Source organism: Aedes aegypti, chromosome 3 (assembly GCF_002204515.2).
Source record: "Aedes aegypti strain LVP_AGWG chromosome 3, AaegL5.0 Primary Assembly, whole genome shotgun sequence".
NCBI classification, from domain to species: Eukaryota; Metazoa; Arthropoda; class Insecta; order Diptera; family Culicidae; genus Aedes; species Aedes aegypti.
Window position 1 is genome coordinate 247,380,167 of NC_035109.1, and position 18,788 is coordinate 247,398,954.

An 18,788-nucleotide genomic window follows, 5' to 3' on the forward strand; every position below is an offset into this window, starting at 1 on the left:
CAGTTTCATTCCATTTCCGCTTTCGATCTGGTAAGAGCTCCTCCGAACTTGCTTAGCGAGAAGTCCCTCGCTGCTAGAAGCCTGCTGAGCCGTTAATCCAAAAATCGCTCAAGATTTCAAGATTGAGCTACGTTTCCAGATTTCAACTTAATCCCTGTGATCCGCTACCCTGTTGCTGTTGTGCACCCATGAAATATTTAGCTGGTTTGTCGAATAAACTGAGAACTTATTCACATCTTCTTCTTGGCATTAACGTCCTCACTGGGACAGAGCACCAATCGATTGGAAATCTTTCGAAACTACTCTAACAATGAAAACTATTGATTATCATGACTAAACTTTTTAAAAATTGGGAAATATCGAAGCATGTCTTATTTTTCATAGAAAAGCACATTTTTCTTGTGTATTCCTGACACAGACATCATTGCGCGATATCTTAGCCACTTTCGTCATTCAAAAGGAAACGCCCCTTTCGGTCTTCTTCTTACTTCTCTTTATTATCTCGTGTTCAGTCGAAGCCAACCAAACTCGACTTCACGCGCGCATCAGTCAATCGTTGACCAGCAACCGGAGTAGGACTCATATCGGAATAAAATTTACACGTTCGTCGCTGCTGCTGCTGTTTATTCCCAAGCTAAAAGCTGCGAGTTCCGTGTAATCGCTTATCATGGCCCTTGGCATCCAGCTAGCCCATCGAATTCGTGGAGAATGCGTCCAGAAACCTTGATAATTACCGTCGGAGGAGTGAGCAAACCATCGAATACAAGGACGGACAAGAAAGCACAAAATTACCGACCGCATTTTAATTTAATCGTTTTCGGTGATCTTTTGGTGTGTTTCTGTCTAACAATGGAATGAAAACCCAGTTTGATCGACGGTGACTACCACCAACCGTCCTTTTCAGGACGACAATTTCATTTTAAAAGAGTTGTGAGAATTTTCCACCGTGAAGAGCGACATTTTGATGATTGGATGTGATTGATTTAGATTTTGGTCAGTCATTTGCACGCAACCATAAATGGGAAATAAATTTCCCATTGTGCGGGCGCGAAGCGATCCTCGACAGTGTGTGCATGAGTCGGATAAATTGCGAACGGCACTTGAATGAAGAATCCCTCCCGGTTTGTTTCGCATTTAGAGATGATCGCATAATGCCGTTGTCGCCGTCGCTACCTAAATGATACTAGAGCGATCAGTATCAACTCGTCGAACACAAAGCTAAAACTAATAAGCAACAGCTTTGTTGACGTTTCGATTTGGTAAGACATTGTCGATCGAATGGAAATACGCACACAGAAAAGACTGCGAAAATGCTACCGCCGCCCGATTCCATCGACGGGAACCTATGTTAATCTTTGTTTGCCATTTATCTCCGTTGAAAACTAATCATCCGAAACTATAATTGATAACTAAATAAATTATTTAATCAATTGTGGCCCTGAAAAGGGCAGTTGTTTGAAATTGTGCTTCAATGCAATTTCAGCACGTTCGCCACGGATACGACGAGTATCGAAAGGCTTCGGAACCAACTTAAGCAATCAATCTTAGTGGATCATGCGTGGACCTTCAAGCGGAATATTTGTTTGTTGAGCAAACGTTATCGCTCATGCTTTTTCTTCCATCGACCGGTTGAAGAGTTAATCGAACCAACCAAATAATAACACAAAATGTTCATAATAGGTCAACAATGGCATGCAACAAATAGTGTGAAAATTGATTAGAAGAGCACTTATTTTCGACCTACAAGAATTCTGTGCCAATTTTCGGATTTTCATACAAAGTAGGCCAAAACCGTATCGAAAATCGGTCGAAAGTTAGTGTTGGGTCGAAAATTGGTGCTGTTCTCTCAGAAATCTTTCATAAGTTCGTGACGGTCTCAAGCCAGGAAATAGAAGATGCTAATGTTATCCAACGTCACTTTGGCGGTCGTATCTCGGAAACAACCTCTTACTTTTTAAGTTCCATCACGCCAAAGGCAGCAATTCTCCCAAGAGGATTGACTTGAGGAATGAGCTGCAGCGCTTAGGCAATCATCGATTAGTGACACTTTGAGACGAACTGCGTGAAATACTGGATCATAGCGGCCAAGCCTGCATATTGATGAGTATCAATGTACAGAGCCTAAATGCTCATGCAATGGATATTGTTACAGACCAAAGCACTGGACCGAGTTTGGCGAACTACAGCTGGAGCCAGAAACCGATCACCCAACCAAGCAACACAAGGAAGCAACGACCAAAAAACAAATTCAATCTTCTGGCATTATTCCTGGAACACCAAACAATGGTTCTCGGAACCACAGAACGACAAATGGTTCTTTTCAGGACTACCAAAATGAGTCCAAAAAGAGTATACTTCTGAAAACTTCATCCGATCAATAACAACACAAAACTAGTACACTTACAAATTCATACACTTGACAAATCAAATTATTAATCATCGTAGTTCTACGTCAACCCCGCGGTAATGTAATAGACATTACCCACCCCAATTTTTTCATGTTACAATTGCATTCGTATATCTTGTGGCAGGTACGATGATACTCTATGCCCGGGGAAGTCAAGGAAATTTCCATTACGATCCTGGACCGACCAGCAATCGAACCCAGACAATTCAGCATGGCTTTACTCAAGTTTTTACACCAGTTTCTGGGGGTTCAAATGAACAAATTAGGAGAGGGGGTGTAACTTAAGATTTTTATGTCGGTTCATGTTTCAATGATTTTAAAATGAAAACGTTTACCACATACAATGTGTGAAATTTCATTTCCATAAATTTAACAGCAAAGATGGAAAAGCTCTATGATATTACGACAATCGAAAACTCAAGCATAAGCTTATTTCAATCAATCTAGAACGTCAACCGCATAGCCACTATAATGAATATGGATTAGGTAAAAAAAAAACAAACAACCACGCTTATCTCTCTGTTTGGATTTTCAACCACATGTTGCTTACGATTGAATCGGAAATTTAAATAAAGAGCTCCCAGGCTCCCATTCACCAGCTCAATATACCAAATCGGCAAATGCACTATGGATGTAGGTTGCAACTCACCCACTTAAACGCAGAAACGTGTCATTTGTTTTTCTGTTCACTAGAATGTTGTTTCTGTCCGGTGGCGTTAAAGCTCAAAACATTGCTAACTGAATGAACTGTAATCCAAACAAGGTGGTTTGAAAGAACAACCTGTAAGAGTTGCGGTATTAATTAATGAAATTTCATCACAATTTTTAAATGGTGGAAAAAACCTTGGATTCAAATTATCCAATCCATTATGTAGCCATCCATACCTAAGGAGGGCTCTAGTAGTCCAGTGGCAAAGATTACGGCTATTAATGTGAAAATGCATCGGAGCCAAACCTCCAATTTTCCAGAACACAAATCAAGAGAACCAGATAAAAGTTTGTGCTGAAAATTTGATCAATTAGTCACTTGCTGATCGTGACCAACAAACCAACACATATCAATCCATTCTGTTCCAAAATTCATTCGGTTTTAAGACCCTTTAGAACTATCAACCATTTTTGACCTAACGACCCTTTCGGCCGGTAGGCATTCGGCCAAAATGACATTCGACCTAACAGCATCCCATCCATCTCGAAGATTTATGGGTAGAAATAAAAATGTTGTACATGAATTGGATAAGTATTAAGTCTACCATGTCAATTATAGGCTTGACAGACTGAGACCCGAATTCCAGGACGATTTGGGTGACTTCTGGTATAAATGTTTAGTTAATATTTAAGGATATCTCTGTTAAGGCTTTGACAATGCCTGCAAACTATTCAACGTATCCGTATCGTATATTATATTTCACCATCTTCGTCTACGACGTACGTAAATATTTAATCCTAGTTTTGAACATCACTTTCGACATTTAAATTGAAATCAAACCGATCACTAACTTCATTAGAAGCTTTAACACACAAACTAAAAGAGTTATTTTGACCATAAGCAGTCCTGTGATAAGAAATAGTCAAGAAAGAGGAACTACGGAACCGCCGCGGACGAACGTTGAAAAAGACTTCAGAAGAGTAGGACAGTCGAGGTTGCCACATATGATGTCAAAGATAAACAATTGCTGCAGCTGGGTCCTCCTAGCCGACAGAGTTTTCAAATTGATGAGTCGGCAGCGGTCTGGGTAATGAGGAAGATTGGTAGGATCGGTCCACGGTAGGTGGCGCAATGCAAAACGCACAGATTTCTTCTGAACTCGTTCAATCCTCAACGTTTGCGTCACATGGTATGTCCGGACTAGTTCACAAAATAGGGATTTCAGCGTTTAGATGTCGGTGAAGTCCGAGGCGTGTCGTTTAACTAATCCCAAAGCTGACCAAGCCTTAGCAGTGATAATTGCGACTTGTACGTTGAATCTGATTTTTGAGTCGATTGTAACTCCAAGATCACAGATTGATTGAACGCGTTCAGACCCTGCGGCATATTCATGCCTGTATTGATGATTGCGGCGAGTGATTTGATGCTATTTATTCGCATTCCTTTGTCACTGCAGCGCACAGTAATGGCATCGACATCCGATTGCATAGCTATGCAGTCCAAAGCAGAGCGAATTACCCGATATAGCTTAAGATCGTCTTCGAAGGATAAAGTGCAAGACGAGAGCAGCTGATACAGATCGTTCACACAAATTATGAAGATCAGCGGGCCGAGGACGCTTCCTTGCGGTACTTCCGAAGTTATTTCGAACGCGCTACAGCTTGCGGAGTGGACGGTCACGTATGCCGTTCGATTCGAGGGATACGAAAACAGCTATCCTGGAAATCCGTGGTGCGACATCTTTTCAGCGGTTAAGAGATGCGGTAAACAAACAACATTTGAACATGATCACATTTCCTTTGCCTGTTCAGCCAACCATATTTGCTGATTTTAATATGATACAGTCAAAATATCAAACTCGCTTAATGCAAACAATACAAAAACCTTAATGAACATTGTAAATTATCAGCCTTGCATAAATAATTTTCAACCTACAATACTTCAGATTGCGTAAAGCTTTAGGAGAAATCAAGACAATCCTGTATAAGCCATTTTACGAGACGTTCGAATCTGAGAGAGAGGAGACAGCTCACTGACAACTGGCTTGTTTTCTTGACTTCTTTGATTTCTTCTTCTCATGTTTGGGTTGTGCACAATGGTTCGGAGAGCACAAGCTAGGTCAAAACTATTTTCACATCCCATTTGTAATCAAAAAGATCACAAATTTTAAAAAATTCCAATAGCAATTTGAGTTTAATCGACAATAATTAAATAATCAACGATTTTATATGCGAGAGCACAAGAAAACAACCTGAATTTTCAATCTCATCCAGTTTTAGTTTGGCAAAATTTTGACGGTTTTTCACGCTCTGCTCTCTGAATGTGCGGTTTTTCAGTGACAGTTGATGACAGGTTCCCTTGACTTTTGGGAGCTCGCAATCTAAGCCAGCTGTCTCCTCTCTCTCAGGTTCGAATGACGTTTTCTGGCGGGCCGCTCATTGTTGTTGTTCAAAAAATTAGCATGATATCTGAATGGCGCTGGACACATTTTGGTTGCCGATGACTTCCCCGTCTCTTTCAGCGCATGTTTTTTACCCGGTTTACATGTATTACAGGTAACGTAGATGAAAAATATCTTCACCGCCTACTGATTTAAATTTTACATGCGAACATTAAAAACTTTGTTGCATTGCTACCAGCGCCATTGTTGAATATGCTCCTTCCAAATGTGGCGCTAGATGAAACGTAAATAAATCGGCCCGCCAGAAACTTTCAAAGCTGGTAAACAAACGGAAACCATATGATTCGAAACGTCTCATAAAATGGCTTATTGTCTTCTTAATTATACAAGAGTTAGTTCGAAGGAAAGTTTCTGAAGGAAATACGTACAGCTAAAATACAGTCACCCCACAGTTATGGATCAGCTAAGGGTCATTTTCCTAAACAAAATAGGATTAAAAAACATTCTGACGCTGTACAAAACAAAATTACCTCCCTGGCACTGCGGAATATAATTGTTTCTGAGAATACACCTCAAAATACCCGATTATTTACGAAAAAGTGTCGATTTCGATAGAAATTCCAAACGATATCCACCCCACAGATGTGGATCAGTGGATGAGGAGGATCCTTATTATGGATCAAATCGACTCATATTATGGATCAGAACACTATAACAGCAATTTATCTGCGTGGCAAACGAATGGTGTGCTAGTGAAAGCATACGCTTTGGCGTTTGTTTCGGAATCATCTTATCATTGATTCATAACTGTGGTATGGTTTTCATTGCCCCACAGTTGTGAACCAACACTTCTGGGAATACGGTTGACATTTTATTTCCTACGCACGGCAAAACTATGCATAAGCACATTATAATTGATTGCGATGCTGTATCGATTTATGGTTCACATATAGAAAATGTTTTCTACGTACCGTAAAACGGGGTAACTTTGATAGTTTTTTCGAAGAAAACTTGAATATTTATGCATGCTGTTTCAAAGAATTTTAATTCTTATTTTTAAAACAAGTACTGGTATCCTTACTATCGATTCCAGTTGATAGATTTCCAAAAGATTTATTCTTAATGGATATATAATTTTTCATATAATCGAAAGTCGGTTTTCTATTTTGGGGTAACTTTGATAATGGAGCATCACTCGAACAAAATTGAATGAATTACAGAACATTTGTAGGGCGTTGCATATCTTTAGGCGTTTAACGCTATATGGAAATTTCTGACTTAGAATACAAAAATGGTCCCAGTTTGTAAAAATAGTATTCGCTAAGAGTTTTGAGACCGAATTCGAGTTCTATTATAACTAGGCTGTCAAGTATAAGTGACGAATTCATTATGACTTCATCAAATAGTGATCGTAGAACAGATTGTTTGAGAGCATTTCAAAATTGCTAAAATCTTATAAATTTTCCATATATGCATATAAATCCTCAAATGTACTTGATTCCAACGGAAATAGCTTTAACATGAAGTGTCATACTTATACTCTTTACTTTTGCATTCGTATTGCTTAACAGATTAACAGGAACTTTGTTAATTCGTTTAGTATGTTGAGAGTCTCGCATTATCAAAGTTACCCGCATTATCAAAGTTACCCCGTTTTACGGTATTTACAATTCCATTTGATGATGATATTCCCGTTTCAATTCAACTCTGATCCATATCTGTGTGCTATCCATAACTGTGCGGTGACTGTACCAATAACTTTCAAAAATGATGATGACACGAAAGAACAGCATAATGTAAAAAAGGGAACATTCGTGATTTTTCATCAACCTTTGCATAGTTTTTGATCTTAAAATTATGAAGAACAGTCTATGATTTAAAGAAGGGAGATATCAGATCAGATCCAGATAGCCGTAGCGGTAAACGCGCAGTTGTTCAGCATGACCATGCTGAGGGTCGTGGGTTCGAATCCCGCTGGTCGAGGATCTTTTCGTAAGAGGAAATTTTCTCGATTCCCAGGGTATAGAGTATCTTCGTACCTGCCACACGATATACACATGCAAAAATGGTCATTTGGCAAAGAAAGCTCTCAGTTAATAACTGTGGAAGTGCTCATAAGAACACTAATCTGAGAAGCAGGCTTTGTCCCAGTCGGGACGTAACGCCAAAAAGAAGAAGAAGATATCATATATAACGTTGCCACAATATTTCAAATATATAGTTCTACATCACTCATGCAACTGCAACTAATAGAGAAGCGACCTCAAACCTTCATGAAAAACTATCGACTAATGCTCAAATACGAGCAATCTGAACTGTCTATGTCAGCCTCGTACCCTACGGATTAATCAGATATTATTGAAGGTGCTGTACCTTCAGTATCAGGGCTAATTTAAGGCATTCGAAAAAGTAATTTACGCTTCTGTGAATTACGTTATCTTAATCAGTTCGACTCAATGTCGATTTTATCTTCATGTTGCTATTCATGTAGTTTGATAAGAAATTTGATTCATCGATTGATTACATTACAATGTAGAGTTCGATATAAAAGTAGGCTTTTAGATCAGTAGGTAGTTCAGATCCCACTGGTACTGAGCTTCAAAATGAACCATGGTAAAGGTATGTACCCTGATCTATGTTCTAGTTTTCATTTAACTTACGATATTATTTATTCACTTTAGCGGCATTGTGTCTTCTGCTCGTCCTATTCGGATTGAGCAGTGTTATATCACAATCTCAAGTTTGTGTTGGAAATGTTGGAGTGCATAGTTTCCCGGACCCAGTTGTCTGCAACGCATATATTGTATGCGTCGACGAAACGTCAATTCCCATGACTTGCAACGAGGGACTCATATTTGATTTGAACATCTTGAAATGTAACTATCCTGACATATCCGTTTGTCTACCGAACCTTAGTGCATCTACAACAACTACACAATCAACACCAACTGTGGTCCCAACTCCGTCAACTCTAGCGCCAACTCGTCCAGGCGAAGAACCGATCTGTCCCGATCGAGGACTTTATTTCTATCCGCACATAAGCGATTGTCAGCGATATTATAAATGCTTTTATGGAAAACTGTACGTGCTGTCATGTCCTTTCTCGCTGTTCTGGAACCAGGACATTCAGTTTTGTGATTTCAAGTGGAATGTTGCGTGCAGGAATAATTAGATAATTGTAACGGGAAAATATACTGGACATTATGTCGTAGTGCGTATTGTGATGTTATCGGATACAGAACAAAATAAAATACTATTTGCAAATTATGTTTTAATAAATTGCTTGCAATGAAGGCAATTCACTCGGCCTAATTAACACGATGTTTAAACGTCAAAATGTCTTTGCTTGGGCTTTGCGGCCTTATTTTTAGTTGAGTCGTCAGGCATTCATCCGTAGTCTAGTATGGTCTTATTTCAAAGGGCATATTATTTAGTCTTAGTAGGCCTTCCAAACCTCTTAAAATTGCGGGTCAAATCTCTGACACAATACCGTTTTGATTCATATTACGGACACTTAAGGCCTTAGTGAAGTATAATTCAGCATAGAGCAGACAAAATAAATCATTCTGTATGATTTTTCAGCGTTATCGAGCGTCGGAAGCCCTTAACTTTCGAATTGTGGGTAAAGAATACGCTTCCGCAACCTCGATAAATTTAAATAAATCGAAATGTGTGGCCTTTTCATGATTCTTATTCCGGACGCTTCCTCACTTTTGCCTCATATTCCGGACACTTTGATTCGAATTCCGGACAGCTCACGGAAATCATTAATACAAAAGTCAAACTATCAGTTGAAGTCGTCAAGCCATTAAAGAGACGTCTAAGGCAGTTGGACATTATGAGTTTGTATAGGTTTCTATGGATAAAGCTTACTAAAACGAGCCTCAAAAGTGAGAACTTTTGAAGAGCAAAAATTTAAACATTTCGTGTGAAATGTTTCCCATACAAAGTAGAGTGTCCGGAATTTGAGGCTGTCCGTAATATGAATCAAAACGGTATTTTGCCGCAGGTCGAATTTTGCAAAATCACAAGCAATTTCAACCTTTCTGTAAAAAAATTAGAACTGACAATGTAGTTAAAAAAAAATGTTTCATCGAAAAAGAAAAAAAAAATAAATGCTTCATGCTAGCTTTCTCCCAATGAAACGAGTTTTCTTCACGAGAAAAAAATGGTACCGAAATCATGAATTGCATACGTTGGTTAAGTTATGATATCAGGACCACAAATCATAATCCAAGAATAATTAGGATTCTTCGTACCATGCTGCATCGAACTGCCGGACGCTTTGAAAGCCGGACACTGACCTTTTTTATGGTGTTTTTGGATAAAATGTCGATCTTTTTTTCGCTTAGTGTTAGGGTGAATTAAGGCCGGTGTCCGGGATTCGAAGCATCTGGACAATTCGAATCATCACGGTACGCTGACAGCACTAAGCGTTGCGCTTTGCTTAAACTCATTCGTATCGATCACTCATATTTCAACACGACGAAGTGGTTGTGACGTATTCCATATAAAATCAGTTAGTCACAGAACACAACAATCTTCGATTTGCAGTAAATTTAGCACATGCTTTTGGTATGGTAGTGTTTTCCATGGATAAATCGATCGATTTTGACTCAAGAATAGCTTTTGAAAATGGACTATGAATTTTTGCATGAAATTTTTTTCTTCTTGTTCCGAAATTGTTGATTTTAGCGAAGATTTTATGCAAAATTGTATCCAGCTTTTTACGAGCGCTAATGGCCACCACAAAGAAGCACGCTTTCTGGTAAGGACTAGGCGATCTGACATTTGAATTGGGTCGTTTGATAGCAAATCGATAAGATCGATCAAAAACTTATCGATCAGCTGTCAAACGACCCAACCCAAATATCAGATCGTTTGATCCCTACCAGAAAGCGAGCCTGATTGTGGCGGCCATTGATGCTCGTAAAAAGCTGGATCAATAGGGCGATATTCAAAACTGAAAAGGCAATAGATGGCTCTTTTTCAATGGTAGTAAAAACGAAATCCTGAAGCAAAGAAAGCACCACGGAAGATGAACTAAACACAAAAAGTTATGTTTTCACTTTACACTTGATTTCTAATCACTATTTTTTTGATTCAGTTTCCTAATTGCAAGCAATTTACGATTTTCATTATTTTCCATACGTTTTGACAGTTCTCCGACTACCATTCTTCCATGCGCTTGTGTTGAAAGTTGGAGAAATTTGAGAATCCAGCGTTGCGCGATCAATGAGGGGAATACAAACATTAGTGTCGCCGCTCGGCGGCCGATAAGAGAAACTGAATGTTCGAAAGGTTGTTGTCAGTAATTTTTGCCGCTGGCGCCAACTGTTAGCATTTGAGAACAAAATAAACAGTCGTTACCCTATTGGGCAATAAAATTTTCACTACTTATTCGTGACTTCATCAAGAACAATACACTCTTAAAATAAAGGAATCTACTGTGGACGTAATTCATAGTAGGACTGAATGACACATGATGTAAATGATAAAACGACACAAAAATTGTGTCCTTGAAGATGTATTGATCAAAAACTGTAATTTTACACGTAAATTGACACGAATACGATGGCACTATGAACGGCATTTCCCGCATCAGACACTATGGTATTTGAAATGTGACATAAATTCACGTCATTTGGCTCTCTTCTTTTATGTACATCCTAAAGACGAAAAATCAGATGATTTTTTCGGAGTGTGTAGATTTTTGAAAGTATAGGCCATATTTTTCTGTACTGACTTATTTTTCTTGATTGAGAACCGTAAATAATTAATGGAATTGGACTTTTTTATTAATTAGTGCAAACGCCTCGCTACAACTTTTTCATAGAACATTTTTTCTCTAAAATCAAATCCAGTTAATATGTTTGGCCTTTTTGATACCTAATTCGAACAAACCAACGCCTCCTTCTTGTTTTTATTAAATGGCTTGCCATTGGCCATTATTTTTTTCTACTCCAGACAATATTTCTTCTTCTTCTTTCTGGCGTTACGTCCCAACTGGGACAAAGCCTGCTTCTCAGCTTAGTGTTCTTATGAGCACTTCCACAGTTATTAACTGAGAGCTTTCTATGCCAATTGACCATTTTTGCATGTGTATATCGTGTGGCAGGTACGAAGATACTCTATGCCCTGGGAAGTCGAGAAAATTTCCAACCCGAAAAGATCCTCGACCGGTGGGATTCGAACCCACGACCCTCAGCTTGGTCTTGCTGAATAGCTGCGCGTTTACCGCTACGGCTATCTGGGCCCTAGAGAATATTTCTTATGGATTTTCAATAGTTTTTCTCACTGTGGATTGCATAACTTGTTGTATTTAAAACAGTTCATTCGAATTAAACAATCGTCTTGTTAAAATCGAGTGACAATATTGAAAATTGCACAATTTTAAACGTACTGACCATCTACTTTCTAATTTACTACTGAAACTACTGACGAATTATTTAAATTTCGCTTATCAAAATTGAAGTTTGAAAAAAATCGATTTCTTAACGCATACCGTAGTAGCTTGGTAAAATTCTGAATCCATACGCCCATTCACATACAGCCGTCATCTAATGTATTTCTCTTTTTTCTTTTCCAGCGACATAAGCCGCGATGGCTTGTCCCAGTCCCACGACAGCGTGTTCTCGGAATCCGCCGGTACGGCCAGCAGTCTGTCGATTACGCTAAAGGTAGGTTTTCTTTAAAAATATATCAAGTTTTCTTGTTTTCTATTGCAACAATTTTAAACAATAATATTTTGATACTGCTGCTTCATAAGAGCTTAACTGTCTTAATTGCTTTCTCTTCATCGATTCTCTCTTCCACTAAACGCCTAAACGAAAATACACAATCACATTTTGCAAATTTAAGATTGTTGGGTGAAAGTTCAACCATATTACTTGCCATTATAGAGCCCATAGTTTTTTTTTATGAATTGACTATAAACAAAACGGCGACCAAATAAATTTAATATGGAAAAGTCATTGATGTTTCCGTTGAGGCTCATCCAAAATTACAAGGTTACAATGTAGTCCATATACTTCTCAATATTTCCAGAATGAACTGGCAGATGTACTGCGGAAACGAAGAAAAGATCGACACAATGAGGCTTCCGATGAGGATCTGGGCTTACCACAGAGCCCTATCACACCGCAGCGAAAGGATCGAGGAATCAACAAAAGTGAAGGATCGCTCAGCATCCTCAGCATGACCAGTTCTGATCTGGACCTGGAAGAACGATCAGCTTCCAATGCCAGTGGACACAACCTGCTACACCTGGATTCATCCAGCTCCAGTACATATAATCGGTCGATTGATAATCAAGATGGAATCGGTAACGGAATCTTTTAATGTAAAGGTTTGGAAATTGTTTAACTTAACTCAAATTTTCACCCACAGATTCGCCTTCCTCGAAGCTCAGTCATTCAGCTGCCAAACACAAGTTGGCCGTTAGACCAAAGAAGAAAGGACCAACTCGTGCTAGGCCACGCGCTCGAGAGGTAAATCTTAAATTATGTTGAACATATTAAGTTTCATATTCAATACCATTCCATTCTTACAGTCGTCGGTCCTACCAGCTACACCGGAGGTCAACGAAGACACATTCAAGCTATCCACACAAGACATTCCTGCTGAACTACCGATCATGGCAAACGAAGAAGAAGAAAAGTGTCATTCTCTGCCGTACATGAATCCAGGCGCTCTCACCACTACGACACATTCAGTGCTAACAAGCAGCAGCAGTACTAGCATCATCAATAGGTCGCCTGCGAAACAGCTGCCGCCAGTGAGCTCCAAACTTTCTGCGTCAGCTTCACTGTCTGCATCCAGTGAAACACATCCCAATACAACAATTTACGTTAACAGAAACATTTCAAAGAGCTACGATTTCAATGGTCATAACGCAGATCAATTTATAACCGAGGAGATAGATCAGGTCACTGGCGGAAAGAAGGAAGATGATGGGTTCTTTAAGAGAATTCTCAACTATAGCTTCAAGAAGAAAAAACATGAGCAAGGAGTGAAAGAGGATCTGTCATCCACTATACCAGTAGTATCATCCAGAAAAGAAGATAACACTAGCACAGTGTACATTACTCCGGGTATGAGCATTGCACCAGAGCCAACTGTAAAACTGACATTACCGGTTTGCGAAGCCGATGTTCCAGACATGAGTGGTTACAAAAAAATCAAAGCGGGGCCAGCTGCTAGACAGAGAGTCTTCCCAAAAGATATTTTCAACGCCGAAGTTGACACTCCTCGTGAAGCACAACGTTATTCGTCTAATGTCGAGGTGAACCGTCATTCAACATCGTCCAATGGAAGTGGATCGATTGTTATCAGTGGTGATACAAAAGCTGTGCAACACAAGAGTGAAGAGTATTTGGTATCTAAAAGTCGGAAATTATCGGAAAGGAGCTTTGATGATGAGGATGATGAAGAAGACGTCGGTCGCATGTATCATTCGAATGTCGATAAACTAAAAAACCCAAAGATCTATGGACTGAGTCCTTACCAACAAAGAATAGCAAAGATCGCAGTTAACCAGGGTGAGTCACCCAAGGAGAGCCCTTCAAAGCGCAAAGCAGTTGAGAAATCCAAGAGTTTCCGAGTGTACAGTGACAGTGTTTCGAACAATCTAACCAACGCTAAAAATTTACCTAGTCTACCCAATTTGACAAACTCTCTATCCATTGGAAACTTCACCAATAACTTCCTGGAAACCGAGCACAAATTTTTCAGCATGACTGAAAACATTAACATTGCAAATCAGAAAATATTCAAAGACTACATTACCAATGTCGATGATCAAATTGGCGAAGATGGGCGAATAATATCTTCGAATTCTTCACTGCAGAAATTCGAAATCAATGATAACAATCTGTTGAATCCACGTGAGCAGGAGCACGTTGATCATCAGCCCAAGTCGATTGTGCTAACAACAAACACAATTGCTCCACCAGAACCAAACGGTATTTTGCACAAGTCAAATCAAAATATTTCCCAAATAGAGGAGACCATCGATAAACTGGTATCATCACCATTCGTTAGCATAATCAAAGATGCTGCGGGTAGCAATGATCGCTTAGATCAAGTGGACCCACAAATGGTAAGCAATAATGTGCCAGAGTTTATGAAGATTCAACTAAACCGCGTTGATACACCCCGCTCTAAATCTACTGTGGTGCTCTCAACGTCGACTCCTTTGAGTAGCACTACGTCAACTCCATCACCTAGTCCAGCTCTGCCTCTGACCATAGCAGATGAGTCAATTAAGACACGACGATTCAGCAATGAGAATATCGAGATTACAGAAAATAAACCACCATTGCCACCGTCGGCAGCAATTGTCGCTGCAAGAAATAGTTTCGTAGAAGTACCAAAGAGTCCTCCAGCTTTTAAAAGGGCTGATGTTGGATCCAAACGAAATTCGGTCAATCTAACCCAGGAAATGGCAGACGATAGGAAAGTGATACTTCAACGTAGAACGTCTGTGACAGAAGAGAAGATTAAATACGAACGTAGAATTTCTTCTTCATCAGAGGATATCAAAATAGAGAGAAAAAAGTCTGGATCAGAAGAACTACTGGAAAAGCGAAGTAGCAACTATAACAGTGGCTCAAGCAGTGGAGATGAGCTAGTTGTAATGCGCAAGAAATCGATTGTTGATTCAATCAAAGACAAGGATAAGGATACACCGGAATTGATGAAAGTTTTTGCGCGGAGATCGTTGAAGCTGCGATCTGATGAAGAGTACAGACCTGGAGAAGCAAAGCCTCTATCAAACGTCGATAGCGATAAAGAGAACCAGTCGAGTGAGGAGAAGCTCGACAAAATTGTCAAGCCTGACAGTGCGTCTATGGTATCAAAGAGTATATCAACAGGATTGACCAAGGAGCATACCGATGGAAAAACAACACCAGAGAACAGTTCCAATGAAAATCTGAGAAAAAGCACTCCGAAGCCTTTCGGTGTACCCAACCGATTTGGAAACACAGCCAACGTGCAAACCAAAAACACCACATCGTTTGTAGAACTCCGCAAGTCTTTAATTCCATCACCCACGGTGACAGCAAGTGCTAATGTCAACAATAATAATAATAATTTTACGAAAACTCCGACGGACAGTAACGAGAATAGTATTAATGCAATCAATAATAACAACAACAACAACAATAGCAACCGCCATACAATTGCCACAATGAATCAGTTCAATTTGAATGCCAGCAATAATAATTCCAATGGTAGTAACAATGGGAATAGTGCAACAACAATCGAAGCCATTGGAGAAGCGAGTGAATTTAAAGGTATATTACAGAGAAGAGCTGAGTGGGAAAAGCGAGCGAAGGAAGGATTTAAATAATCCACTGATAACTGAAACTTCCATCCATGCAAGCTAGAAATCACTGTAGATCAGTGTAGAGTAGAAGTTCTGTCATTTACACAAAGCTCAATAAAGACTTGCTCACTGATGTTTTTTAACTTACTAGCACCCTCACAATGAACACCCAACAACACATTAAACTCGTCATTTACGATAAAAGTACCAGATTTCTAGTATGATTATTGGCTTCTCAGTGTTTGATATATCTCCCACCGAGTTGCAACATATTTCTACAAAACGAGTAGAGAAGTAGTAGCTGTGTTAGTTAAAACCAATAGTGTGAACATAAGGTGGTGCATTCATCATGAAACATTCTTGCATTGGAAGGAACTGATTCACAATACATTCTCGGCATATGCTCCTAAATACGCATTCTTTGCATCATATCTCGCGATAATATTCAACTTAACTATGCGTTTCTGTCGATGAACTCTTTTTGTGCAGCCGTGGTAAAATGCGAAAATTGATCACTGCAATTCCCTAAATGGAAATGCATATCAAAAACGATAATCAAAATACGAAATTAATTTCAACACTAAACAAATGTGATAAAAATATTATAGTTATGTAAAAATATATTGGAACGCGATATTTTTGTTAGAACCTATACTAAAATTGTGAAGTTGAGCTTTATTGTCTGACTATTCCATTCTTTAAATAAAACATTATAATGACGATTTTTCGACTCAACGGTAAAATCGGTTTTACTCATCCGTTAAAATTTTCGTAAAGCGTGGTTATGCCAACGGTTGTCGTTGATTCACGTTCAACCACACATAAACTGTAAATATCAAACGAATGCAATGGACTTAGCTGTTAGGTTTTAGTCCTGGTTCGTCGATTGAACCACTTTCTGTAAAATCGGAGAATGAACATATTTATACATTTAAAAAACCAATATCACTTAGTCATAGTATAGCGAATGTTAAGAAAAATACATATATTTAAAACTGTAACAGAATCAAAAACGTGTTGATCATTGATGGAAGATTCATCAGATGAAATTGAAATTCATGAAGAGGTAGCGATACATATATTTACCAAGTGTTGTAGTATTTTACGCTTTGAACTTTATCGATCTTTTTCACATTTTCTCCATAAACACAACCACGAACTCAAACACCTACATACCAAGATTTCCATCCATGTGAACAATAGATGGATATAGAGTGAGCTGAAAAACAGTTGAAAGCTGTTCGCTTTTGTCCAGTTGAAAATAAGATGGTATAGTGGAAGCAAGAGTAATAATAGCATTCAGTGTACATGTAGCTCTTAATGACGATACATAAATTGCTAATAAACTGTGTAAGAAAAAATGTAACCCCTTTTAAATAAGTTTCTATAATTTCTAATATCACAAATCAAATTCAACAATTGGTGAAAAAAAAAATTGTGCAATAATAGTAAAACGGGGTCAAAAGTGTAAAAACTACTTACCTCAAGTAATTTTTTTTTTTTTCAATGTCTCCGAATTTTGATAATCTTCCTAGTTGGTTATGTAGCCAATCGGTTATACAATTTTACCATTAAACGATAACCTTTGACGAACTTAATGGTAAAATTTCGTGTCAGGAATGTTGAACAAATTTCATATTTAAAAAGTAAAACTTGTAACGTATAGTTTTAGGTTTTGAAAGACTACATTGAAAATCGATGAGAATTCTTGTCATCAATGAACTTCAATTTTCTGTTGTCGAAAATAAACATAAAATTATCTTCATGTAGAAGGAAACTGAATTATCCTGTGAAAATGTTTGTGATGTGTTATTTTGGAACGCATTGGTCACAGCATAATACGTAGGGATGAAACAATCCAAGTATGTAAATACTCGATACTTTTGATACGATATCATTGCGATATCAAGTGATACTTTCAAATCGATTCTTTCGAGTACCTACTTGAATCGAATGAATTCTTTCTCAAGTTCAATTTTGTAAAAGCTGGTGCAATCGTAAAGCGTAAAATTTGGAAAAATCCTGTTCCATCAACAAAAATCAATTGAGAATTTTGGTGTAGAAGTAATTTACATTTAATGAATACATAAATCATAAGTACAATCCTGGACAATCTCTTCAATGATTACTCAAGATGTGTCTCCAATGATTTCTCTAGAATTTCCTCCGAGGATTGCTCCACAGAATTCAACTCCGCTTCAAGAATTCAACCAGGAATTCCTCCAGTCGTTCTACAAATCACGTATTCTCCAAGAATTTATTCAGATAATCCTACAGCATCCAGTATGTATCTACATAAATTTCTTTTGTAAAATCTCTTCAGTGATTATCGTCTGGGATTTCTCCAGAAATTTCTCCAAGGAGTTCTTCATAAACAATAAACAATGGTTTTTCCCAAAATTTCTCTAGGAATTATACCAGTCAAATTTCTACGAGGATTCTGCCTGGGATACCTCTAAGGATTCCTCCAGAGATGTCTACAGGAGTCCCTCATTAATTGACTTAGATAATAATTCAGAGATTCCTGTTCCTCCAGAATCTCCTCCTGAGATTTCTCTGTGAAAATCTCCACTGAGATTCCTACAGAGATTCCTGCAGTTTATTCTCAACGTTTTTTTAAAGGAATAATTATGAACAATCTTACATGGTTTCCTCTAGAAATTGTTCCAGAGATGAACTGGTAAAGAATCGACTGTAAATTTGAATGAAATATGCTTTTTGACAATGCAGTCTTTGTCCAGGGTTTTCTTTAGAAATTTACCCAGAGATTTCCTCGGGAATCCCTACATATGCTCCTGCAGAAATTTCTACAGGGATTTTTCCAGGAATTTAACCGGGAATTCCTCTATGGATTTTGTGTTTTTATGTTTCTTTATGCCGAAAATGACCGATAGTTCTAATGAATTGTAAGGTCGAATGGATAACTAACAGGGATAGGTAAAGGTAATTTGCAATATCTAGAAACCACCGAATGAATTTTCGGTCGAATGGATTGTTAGTT

The 18,788-nt window shown here is 38.4% G+C and overlaps 2 protein-coding genes across 10 annotated transcripts in view; both read left to right on the top strand.

Annotated features, from left to right (window-relative positions):
* Window positions 1-17,153, top strand: part of LOC5565208 (serine-rich adhesin for platelets) — a 306,053-nt gene extending 288,900 nt beyond the window's left edge. For all 9 annotated transcript variants that reach the window (XM_021849621.1, XM_021849625.1, XM_021849626.1 and 6 more), the window contains 4 exons: window positions 12,047-12,137; window positions 12,505-12,781; window positions 12,847-12,947; window positions 13,010-17,153. In XM_021849621.1, the coding sequence (XP_021705313.1) occupies window positions 12,047-12,137; window positions 12,505-12,781; window positions 12,847-12,947; window positions 13,010-15,811 (3,271 nt within the window). In that variant the 3' untranslated portion in view covers window positions 15,812-17,153. The remainder of the gene's footprint in view (window positions 1-12,046; window positions 12,138-12,504; window positions 12,782-12,846; window positions 12,948-13,009) is intronic.
* On the top strand, window positions 8,003-8,773 carry LOC110677879 (probable endochitinase). Its single transcript, XM_021849630.1, has 2 exons — window positions 8,003-8,076; window positions 8,139-8,773. The coding sequence occupies exons 1-2, from the start codon at window positions 8,061-8,063 to the stop codon at window positions 8,627-8,629; spliced, it is 507 nt and encodes a 168-aa protein (XP_021705322.1). The 5' UTR covers window positions 8,003-8,060; the 3' UTR covers window positions 8,630-8,773.
* Window positions 17,154-18,788: the final 1,635 nt, after the last annotated feature.